Source organism: Salvelinus sp. IW2-2015, unplaced genomic scaffold (genome assembly GCF_002910315.2).
Source record: "Salvelinus sp. IW2-2015 unplaced genomic scaffold, ASM291031v2 Un_scaffold16589, whole genome shotgun sequence".
NCBI classification, from domain to species: domain Eukaryota; kingdom Metazoa; phylum Chordata; class Actinopteri; order Salmoniformes; family Salmonidae; genus Salvelinus; species Salvelinus sp. IW2-2015.
Window position 1 is genome coordinate 119,810 of NW_019957661.1, and position 11,567 is coordinate 131,376.

Here is an 11,567-nt window from a genome sequence, read left to right on the forward strand (position 1 = left end):
CCCCTCTCTTTCTTTTCTAATATACTTCCAATCTCTTCTCTCACTTGCTCTCTTGGTCCGCTGCTCTCTCTTCCCTTCTCCCTCTGCTTCTTTTTTTCCTCTTCCCTCTGCTTCTCCTTTCTCCTTTCTCCCTCTCCTTCCCCTTCTCCCTTCTGCTTTCTCCTCCGCCCCTCTCCCTCTGCTCTCTCTTTTCTCCTCTTCGCCTCATACATACATACATACATACATACATACATACATACATACATACATACATACATACATACATACATACATACATACATACACTCTTACTATAGGTATTCTACTCCCAATGTATAATGCTGAAATCATACTGACATTTTCAAGAGCTCTTAAACCATGCCCCATGGTCAGAAGAAATAATGAGTTTGGCCAAATGAAGCCAGTTAAAATTACTTCAGGACTTTCCCAACCTTGTTAAAGGGTCTGTCAATATGTTCTCTGTTTCCAGACTGAGAATGTCATCCCACATCCCATTGTGTAAAAATGGCCAATTATCTCCCTTTCTAATAGTCTCTCTCTCTCTCTCTCACACACACTCTCTCTCTCTCTCTCTCTCTCTCAGAGGTGTCAGAGGGTGTTCTAGCTATATTTAACCCTTGGCTGTAGGGCGTGAGCCTGAAAATAGACCAGACATTATTTAGCATGGCCACACACTGGGTTAACCACTATGCTACTCTCTGTGTGTTCCTCGACTGATACAGGGTCAGTGGTGTGTTTTGGGGATCACAATGTTTAAGGTTAGACAGGGGTAACAAGAGCTGACCCTGGTGCAGTTGTTCAAGATGTAAACACATCCCACGACCTTGTTACTCCCACCATGTGACCCGGGCTCTAAGCATGCTGGGATTGCCCCCATTCTGCCATACAGGGATGGCCTGGACCCTCCCATATAAGCTCAAATGAAACATACACACACATACACACGTACACACACACTTCCTCCACTATATACATGCATTTACTTATTAAGAACAGCCTGAGAAAATAGCAAGGCCCGTCATGGTCTCACCAAACATTCTAATCCCTAATATTCATGTCGCCATATATCTGCTTTCTCTCTCCCCTCATTTCTCTATGGAGAGTTGCAGGTTCCTTGGTCTGCGTTAAAATCATTGACTGATGAGCAGAAGGTTGTCTCTGCTATAGGTAACTAATGTTTGGGCCAATTAATACACTGAAGGAAGTGCTTATTGACACGATAAAACACAGGTTGCCCNGAGCAGAAGGTTGTCTCTGCTATAGGTAACTAATGTTTGGGCCAATTAATACACTGAAGGAAGTGCTTATTGACACGATAAAACACAGGTTGCCCCTGGACAAGTGGGCAAAAACCACTAAACACATACACACACACCCACACACACGCACGCACACACACGCACACACACACAGATACACACACACACAGGGAATAGAGTTTCTGTTCATGTTTTCCATCTTGGAATCTAGAAGCGCTATAGACTAGTGTGTGACTGGGGAAACAGTTTGTGGTTAATATGAACACGCTCCAGTGGTCCTGGTGGTGGCATTGGCTAACCCACCCTCGCCTCTACAGAATCCAGCCTAACCTGATGCCAGCCTGGCCTCTCCTCTCTCCAAGACCCAGCCCAGTACAGCAGCATGCCAATGTACCTCCACAACCACATACTGAAGAAATTAGCCAAACACAATCCCACATACACTTATCCACATTGGCCTATGTGGCTACGGACTGTCACCTGGGACACACCCACCAACTCCAACTCACTCACTCAAAGAACAGATTGATCATACAGGCTTATGACAAGTCTTACAGTGCATTTATAAATACGTCATAATACATTTTACCAATCTTTAAGCCGTAAAGTGTTATCACAGATTGCCCTGCTGTTTAACACTGAAGCCAGTTGCCTCAGAGTAACTGAGTCTATACCAAGTATGTGGATATGAGTTTAACTAGATGAGTTGAACTAGTACGAATGAGTTCAGGTTATGTGAACTAAACCAGGTGAGACCAGGAGGGAAGGTGAGTGTAGGTGGTGTGGTGATGTTACCTGGGGCACACCGAGCCAGTCGTCAGCCTGCTGCATGGCCTCCCTGGCATTCTCCACAGGCTGGCTAGGATCCCACGTCTCCCAGTCAGGACACAGGCCTACATGACAGGGAGGGAGGGAGAGGGGAGAGAGGGAGCATTTAGTCATGGGACAACAGTACACAGAGAATCAATATAGCTACATCCACTACGATTCACTATAACCATGACAACAACTGCCAAACCATGTTTACCCGCAATACTTTGCCTCTACAGTAGAGACACGTAGAGACAAGCAAGAGTGAGCTGGTCAATGCTTAGAGAGAGGTGAGTTACTTTTTTCCTGATGTCCGACCGTGGGTCACTTTGAATAAAGCTGACACACACACATACACACACAAAAACAATGCAGTTTATAGGATTATCAGGGTTTAGGTTTAGTTTAGGTGTTAGGATTAAGGTTATGGTTAAGGGAAGGGTTAGCTAAAAGGGTTTTAAGACAAAAAAGAAAGGAGGCTGCTTGATCTTGGTGGATGGGTGGGCATACAATGCGAATGTCTAGCAACACAAAGGTTGCGTGTTCAAATCTCATCACGGACAACTTCAGCATTTTAGCAACTTTTCAGCTTCTTACTACTTTTTAGCTACTTTGCAACTACTTAGCATGTTGGCTAACCCTTCCCCTAACCCTTAACCCTTTTAGCTAACCCTTCCCCTAACCCTTAAGTAACCTTCTGTCTTATGTAGCCATACCAAACGTAACATACAGTACAATACTAATTTGAGTGTCCCGGATTTACATGTACTATGTTACGTCTACTGTATGAGACCAGGCTGTATCCACAGACTGTGGAACGGGAAAGAGGGCTCAGCACTACTCAATGTGACAGAGTGGTTTGTTGTTTTTTACTGTTGTTTCGCCCACCTCAGTATATGACAATACATTTTCCATAAGTCTCATTAGCTGTCATGGCTGTCTCTATTGCAGTTCCATCTAGAATGTTCTCAGCTCAGGGTGGCTTCCTTGACCAAACCCCACTACTGCCAGGATTCGTATGAAAACAGAGGTGTGAGGCAAAAGGACACTAAACAAATACATGGCAGAGAGTGAGTGTGTGAGGGGTCTCTTTGCGGTTTTGAAAAACTAACCGGAGAGGAACATAAAACCCCAAAGCATTCTCCCACACTGCCAAAGAGCTGTACCTGACCCTCACATTTGTTTGTTTTCCATAAACACACACAGCAGCATACACTCAATACACACGCACAAACAGTGATACTCAAGATGGGTCATTATGTTTAATGAGCCCTCTACAGCTGGCCAGTAGTATAAACTAGTACCTTTCAAACCAACTCATACCGGTTTAATGTGATTGAGGTGTGATTTACTGGCCCTGGGGGGTCTGTGACCAGGTAGTGTGAGGGTGAGAGAGGGCCATTCAGAGGGGTTGGATAGAGGGGTGTGGTGGGTAAAAATCTGATGAGCAACATTTCACTCTGAGGAGAGGGGAACAACCTCAGGATAGGATGCTGTTGAATTGTGTGTGTGTGTGTGTGTGTGTGTGTGTGTGTGTGTGTGTGTGTGTGTGTGTGTGTGTGTGTGTTGTGTGTGTGTGTGTGTGTGGTGTGTGTGTGTGTGCGTGCGTGCGTGCGTGCGTGCGTGCGTGCGTGCGTGCGTGCGGCTGCGTGCGTGCGTGCGTGCGTGCGTGTGTGTGTCCAAACCCTCTCTGTTCCCTGTTGCTTAATCCTGGCTTATTTTGTATTCTAGTGAAAATATACTGTAGGACAAGGCATGGACTCAAGCCACAAGCAAACCTTCCTTCATTTACGGACAATACGCTTAACTTTCACTGTTTTACTGTCCGCCCCTACTTCTAACAGAGAGGCCTCTGCCCTGTTCCTGTTGCTCCTTAACACACATACATGAGTACACACCACACACACACACACACACACACACACACACACACACACACACAATAATGTGTTTGGCAGGAAATGCGGAACGCTACATGTGTTTTCAGTTATTGAGTTCCTCGCTGCGTTCTCTACTCTGACGCTCTCCATGCTGTACAACAGCCAGAACCCACTGCCTCCACACTGCAGCCTGCAGCACACCCATCTCCAGGCCTTGCTGGGAAGGGGTTTGGCTGAATCAGGGAACTCGAGGTGTCAGAACCAATCAGCTACGCTGTAGAGGCTAGCAGGTCTGAGAGCAGTTTGAGTTTCACACAAAACAGTTATTATATTTTACGTTGACATTTGAGTCATTTAGCAGACACTCTTATCCAGAGTGACTTACAGTTGGTGCATCCATCTTCAGATAGCTAGGTGAGACAACCATATCGCAATCGTTGTAAGTACATTTTCCCTCATTGAAGAAGTTATCAGCAAAGGCAATGGAAAAGAAAAGTGCAATGTTGTTTTTATGCTCTACTGTATGTTTCACATTTCTTGCTAATGGGTGAACGGTCCTGAATGTTACATTTTGTGCTGACAAGAGAAGAGGGCCGCGTTTTGGGCGCCCTAAGCGAGATTTGGTTGGGGGGGCCCCTCGCGAGACTTGGTTTTGCCAGGGATGGAGAGAAAATGTTGCATTTTCAAAGCTAATTCCCTGCAGTTCTACACATTTTGCCATGAATTACGAGTGGCTAACAATATCAATGGGGTCCCAATGGAGGTCAGGGCCCCTGAGCACGGGCCTAGTGGCAGCTCGTAGTCTGCATATAGGCAGAGGTATCACTGCGAGAGAATGTGAGAGAATTGAACTTTGCCCTAACGCTACGTATACTGTGAGACTATAGTTTGTTCTGGATCTATCAGTACGAATGTTTCAGTGAGAGCAGAGAGAAACAGAGCCCTGTATGGTCAAAGCATAAAACCTGCTAGTTAGTCCTGCTCAGTGTCAGAGATTTGTGTAACCGCAGTGTAACCACTACTAATACAGACACCTAGACCATAAACACACACTCACCCTGAAAAGCAGAAATGTAAACACACACACAAACACACACACACACATGATTAGGCACGTACACCATAAATGCACATGTAAAGCACAAACGCACACCCACACACCCGCTCTGTGACCCCGCTGCTCTGGGTAAGTGAATTAGACAGGCTCAGCATGGGGGAGAATGGAGTCGTTGTTTGTTTATTGTTCCCCACCTTAGCCCCTCTCCAACACACTTCTCAACTTCCTGCCTGAGCAAACACACTTTGTCATGCACACAAACACGCATAAACACACACTCGGGAGCATCCAAGCACATGAAAACAAATAAAGCACACATTCACACATAGACTCTCTCTCACATGCACTCGCACACTCACACACCTACAAAAGACAAACACCTATACACACATACAGACACTCAGTAAACAAAAAGACAGCGCACCTCAGTTCTTTGCTTCATTTCTCTGGAGTAACTAACTCCGTGAACCTATTAATACCATTCCACTCATCTGGTCTCACACCATTTGTACAAACACAGGATTAGAGGCTCTGTTGAACAAGACGTGTCTCCTGACCCGAGGTCAGTCTGAGTTCCCCTTGGAACCATGTCTTAGAAAGCCCTACTGGCTGCCAGGAGCCTAGTCCAAATTAGTAGAGGCCTTCACCGAGAGAGCCTAGAGTTATGAAACCTTCCCCAGGGGGATCACTCTATCTAGGGCAGTTGTCGGGCAAGTACCCCTGGCTAGGCCCTGATGACCATGATCTGTAATTACCGGCTATGTACTATCTCTCTGTGGTTTGGGGATTCTAAATGTCTGTGTTTTTTGGTTACCCCCCTCCACTCCTCATCCTCCTCCTCCTCTCTCTTTCCCTCATTCTTCTCTCATCAGATAGTTTTATAATGACGATACGGCTGGTTCTGATTAAGAGTTAGGGGTGGTAGGGGACAGCATACGGAAGACACACGTCCCATTCTGGTTCCCCTAGGTCTCTCCTTCTCTGATGTGAAATTGTGCAGTTCAAGAATATTGCTTATTAAATGCAGCTTGTATTCTTTTTGGCCCCATCCATTCATACGTTGTGCCCACATCCCCACCTTGAATAGGATCTCCTCATTGATGTCGTGCTCTTTGGTAGCCCCTGCACCATAACCTCTATCCCCACCCCACAGAACATGCCATGCCATGCATACACTCACCAAAAATAAACATTCTCATTGTCTTCAACCAAGGCCCCCAGTTAGTCAGGCCTGAACGTACATGACCCCTACCCCTGACCTGGACTCATTAGGCTTAGTGTTTCAACAAGACTGGAGTTTCTCTGGAACTCCTCTGCGACACATACTTGGAATTATGGCTGAGGTTAGTGTTTAGGGTACTGTGAATAGTATGGACGATTAATCAACCCTCAAACAGCTCTCAAATTCGTTACAACCTGGAAGACTACTGTCAACAAATGAATGTTCAGATCTTGAATCAGCTCTTACAAAGCTCTTGCAGCTCTTACAGATTGACAATCTGCACTCAAACTGCTCCTCAAAGCCTTACCTGGGGCACAGTTGTCAATCAGTGCACCCAGGGCCTTGACATCCTTCCAGTCAAATTAACACACTAAACTGTTTCTGAATCAGCTCCAAGCCAGCAGAGTCTAACATAATGAGTCACAGATCCTGGATCAGCTCTTACCTGGGGCACAGTTGTCAACCAGGGCTCCCAGGGCCTTGCCGTCCCTCCAGTCACGGTGAAAGTTGTTGATGGGCAGCTGGGGCACCTTGTTCTGGATCCATCCCAGCAGCCTCTGCTTGGGGGTCAGCTTCTTGGCGTCCTCRTCGTCCTCGTCCTCCCACATGGGCATTGAGATGGAGTAGTGCAGGATCAGAGTCCAGATCAGACCCAGGATAAGCTTCAGGTTCCCATCCACGATGGCCTTGCTGTCTGTAAAGGGGGAGAGAGGGGAGGGTTAAGGTCATGTCATTTACTAAGGTACTGATACTGAATAAAGAACATAGTAATAGACTATGGTATTGTGCAAGAAAGCAATACTCCCATGAAAGCGATACTGGCCGCTGTAAATTGGCTCCCCAGGTAACTTGAGTTTAACCCTTTTCTGCAGTGGGCTAAATCAGGGTCACACAGAGCGTTTCTTGGTAGTTTTAAACAAATCTACTTTGAGACAAAAGTATACACATCACACATGGTTATGGGCTTAAATTGAAGAATGCACCTGTACCATGTATGATATGGAGTTGAAATGTATTCCATTTTGAGTTTGCATTCCAATATTACACTTCATATACGTCACAGACCACTGAAATATATCGAAACCGCTTGACATAGAAACACCGGATTTTCAGTGGCTTATTAAAATATTAACAACATTCCACCCGTGAGGCCACTAGGTAATTTGATTGGAGGAAAGGGCTACGCCCTCTGCCATATACAGTTACAAGCCCTAACCCCTTGTGTGGGGCCTCTACCATACACACACACACACACACACGCACACGCACACACACACACACACAAACACTACTGCACTAGCGCCATCTGATCGTTCTGTTCTAAAGAGAAACAGTGTGTTGTAGAATCATAATCACAGAGTTCTGGTGTCTGCCCTCGGCCTTCAGCTGCCTGGCACAACAACATCAACATCTGTGTTTACTCTGCTTTTATGAGAATCTGGCTGCCCCGGCCCTACTGCCACGGTGATCACTTTACCAGGGAGATCACACATAAGGCGGCAGGGGGAGATGGTGGGGGGGATTAGGCAATGGTATCACTCTAGGACTCCTTAGTCATCGTCTTCATCATACTGATGTTTACTCTCCGCTTCCTGCTGCGATCCATTTGTCTTGTCTAGTTGGATGATCCCTCACACACACACATACAAGCGAACACACACACACACACTCCTTGGGGCGGCAGGTAGCCTAGTGGTTAGAGCGTTGGGCCAGTAACCGAAAGGTAAAAATCTGTCGTTCTGCCCCTTAGCAAGGCAGTTAACCCACTGTTCCCCGGGCACCGAAGATGTGGATGTCAGAATTAGGCAGCCCTCCGCACCTTTCTGATTCAGAGGGGTTGGGTTAAATGCGGAAGACACATTTCAGTTGAAGGCATTCAGTTGTACAACTGACTAGGTATCCCCCTTTCCCTTGGCTTGTGTATGCGTTACTGCAGGATCTGGAGCAGTGGGAGTTTGGGGTGTACATCATGTGTTTGTGTGTCTGTTTCCTGACTGACTGTACACATTCAGCTGGGCCAGACTCCTCTAAGGATTTTCCCATCTCTCATGACAATATTCAGGTCTACATTAATCTCTGTGTTGTCTAAAAGTGTTTACTGCTAGTACAGCCTAACAGCACTAGGCTACATCTAACATGTAGCTGTAAAGTATTAACCAAGCTAGACAGTGGACAGAGCTGTGTGTCAGTACTACACTCTTCTATCGAGAACCTAAAATGGTTATTCGGCTGTCCCCATAGGAGAATCCTTTTAAGAATCTTTTTTGGTTCCAAATAGAACCCTTTCGGTTCCAGGTAGAACCCTTTTGGGTTCCATGTAGAACCCTTTTGGGTTCCATGTAGGTTCTCCTATGGGGACAAACAAAGAACCCTTTTGGAAGCCTTTTTTCTAAGAGTGTACTGAAACTGGATGCCATTTAACCCGCGGTAAATGAAATGAGGTCAGTTTAAATGAAACACAGACACACATAAATACAGAGTCAAACACACACACCGAACACACATACATGGAATTTAAAAAATGACAGAGGTCCCCTACGGCCCAATATAGCTGTCTAATTGTTTGAGCGGTTTTATGCGCCGAATGAGTGGAAGCTGATAATTGTCAGAGACCGAGTCAAGACCGAGACACTCAATATGTGGTCTCCAGACCACACAACTGCTCAAATCTCCGGCCAAACTCCTCAACATGACTCCACACAGCAGACAAGCACACTGACAGAGCCATTTCCTTCTTCTTCTCTTCCCTCTCTTCCTTTCCTTTCATTATTTTCCCCCCTTTCACTCCTACATAGAATCCAGGTCAGGATGTTTTCAGCATACACCCTGCTATGGATCTTAATATTAACTATGAAAGAAAGAATCTCTGAAAACCTCATGTTTTCCCTGTTCACCATGTTACGGGTATCTGGTTTCTTCCGTCTGAGGTTTGGGGGATTGGACTTTCTGGGAATGGAGCCATGGAGGCTCTGTGTGGGGCTCAGCATCCCGGGTGTGTTTGTGAATGCTCTGTGACTAGGGCTGTGGCGGTCACGACATTTCGTCAGCCGGTGATTGTCAAGCAAATAACTGTCGGTCTCACGGTAATTGACCGTTAATTAACATAAACACATTTAGCATCTCCAGGCTCCCACACACAGCCTACAAGACTCTGATGCTGACCTTTGGAACATCTACATTTTAAAAAGTCTAATAAATCCATGTATTATATCCTACACCTGCACAATAAATCCATGATTTATTTTAGACAGGTCTAAAGAAGCATGATATGAAGAAAATGTCATCAATTTCAGAAGAATCTATTTAAAGAAGAAATCTAATTCAGAAGAATAGCATTGTCCTTATGTCCTGATCTGGCTATTCTAAATGGCTGTGGGATACACTAGTTAATTTAGCAGACAAGATTTGCTTAGAATTCCGTGGCATTAATTGATAGTATGAAGAATAGAATTGAACAAAGCTGAGTAAAATAGAAAGGATATTTTCTCCAAACGATTTGAGGGAGTGAACACATGCTGCTATTCTGTGTTGAGCGGTTAACAAAGAAGTAGGTACTCCTATATGCTTCATTTGGAGTTATTAATGTAACTTTAGTTGTGCGACAAATGTTGAACTATATGTCTTGATTTTTAATACATTGTAATGCATGATGAGACTCTAATGATGATTTTTTTTAAAGTCGCTTGAAAGGCATGAGCTCTGCTTTGTTTTTTTGCGCAGGCTGTACACACTACATCAGTCACTCATTCACAATTTGACACGCACTTGATAATGCCTAGAATTTCACAGCGGCATCCCCTTTGTGTGGCCGTAATGCACCCTAAAAGAAATCCATGCCTTTTGCGGCCAGTAGCTGCTGTGCGCTTCTCCCTGAGTGCTGTGCTCTCCATCACGTGATCGGGTCTTTCTCACAGGCTACAAGTGAAGACAGATACATCGGGGACGCGACTGTGCATTCTTATCCAATTCCGAGGTGCATATTGAAGATATTGGAAGAACTATCCACATTAACTTTTCATCAGCCAATAATATGAGTAGGCTTAAAGAACAGCAAAAGCACTAGCCTATGTCAATCTACTATCTCCCATAGTACAAAGGTAGACCTATTCTATTCTTTGCGATAAATAAATACTCCAAACATAGTCTGGGAAAGTTGTGGGATGCTATAGATCCCAAATTAATACAACCACTAGCATCCCGAAAACCTTTTTATGCCATGTGGCTGACGCAACAGATCAGAATGTTGCTAAACTATTCGGTTATTTCTTCACATTATAAGCCCAGCAATGCGCACATGGTAGTAGGCTATAAGAGCGAATGTTCCATGAGCGGAAAACACCATTATCAAAAGTGACCGCAAATGCAATTATGCAGGTAATGGTTTTATTATGAAGGTGCATTTCTATGGTGGAAATTATCTTCCCCAAACTTGAAACTGCTTATGTATGCCAGTTAAGCTCTACACCCCTTGTAAAGCGGATTAATGTGCTTAATTTTAAGTTATTTGGCCAAGTTATTTAGTTGTTATACAAACCTTATTAAAACATATAGGCCTACGGGCTAGGCTACATGAGATGTGCAACTATGATTAAAAAAAGTTGCAAAAAAAGGCTTTGTTTCTTAACTTCTTGGAACTATAGGGGGTGCTGTTCCGCATTAGCATATTTGTGTCTCCAAATTAAACTGCCTCGTGCTAAATTCTTGATCGTACAATATGCATATTATTGTTATTATTGGATAGAAAACACCTTCTAGTTTCTATAGAAGTTGGAATTTTTGTCTCTGAGTGGTACAGAACAATTTCTACAGCACTTTTCATGACAGGGTTCAGATTTCAGAAATTTTTACCTCTGATCTGGAGTCTGTTTTTTAAGGCGACAGTGAATGCTATGAGAAACCGACAACTGCCTACGTCTTCCTCTGGGTGTCTGTACGTCATCACGTTTTCAATGGAATCGATGGGACATTCACAGCCATTATAAAGACCAAAATGTATAGAGGACGCCTTTCTCGTCGTGCGCTGAAGCTGAAGGCCATCGGACTTGCCTCGTTCCAAATCGTTGTCTAACCAGCAATATTTCTCCGGTCATGTTTTCAGTCGTTATAGTTGTAAAAACATCATAATGTAGTTATTTGAACCGTTTATAGCAATTTATATCCGTTTAGTGCGATTTTGAGGAATTTATTGTTGTGCACTCTGAAACTTTGGACACGTTTTGGGGTGTCGGTCGTTGGTGGTGGACATTTCGAAGGACAGAGGACATCTATCGACCAAAAGCGTTTATAACATAGAAAGGATACATTGCCCAAGAATCTGATGGAAGAACAGCTCAAAG

General features: G+C 44.6%; 1 protein-coding gene across 1 annotated transcript in view; it reads right to left on the reverse strand.

Annotated features, from left to right (window-relative positions):
* LOC111951555 (filamin-C-like) overlaps positions 1-9,218 on the reverse strand; it is a 56,559-nt gene extending 47,341 nt beyond the window's left edge. The window contains 3 exon segments of the mRNA XM_070442759.1: positions 2,058-2,155; positions 6,677-6,925; positions 9,134-9,218. Coding sequence (XP_070298860.1) covers positions 2,058-2,155; positions 6,677-6,925; positions 9,134-9,218 — 432 coding nt within the window.
* Positions 9,219-11,567: the final 2,349 nt, after the last annotated feature.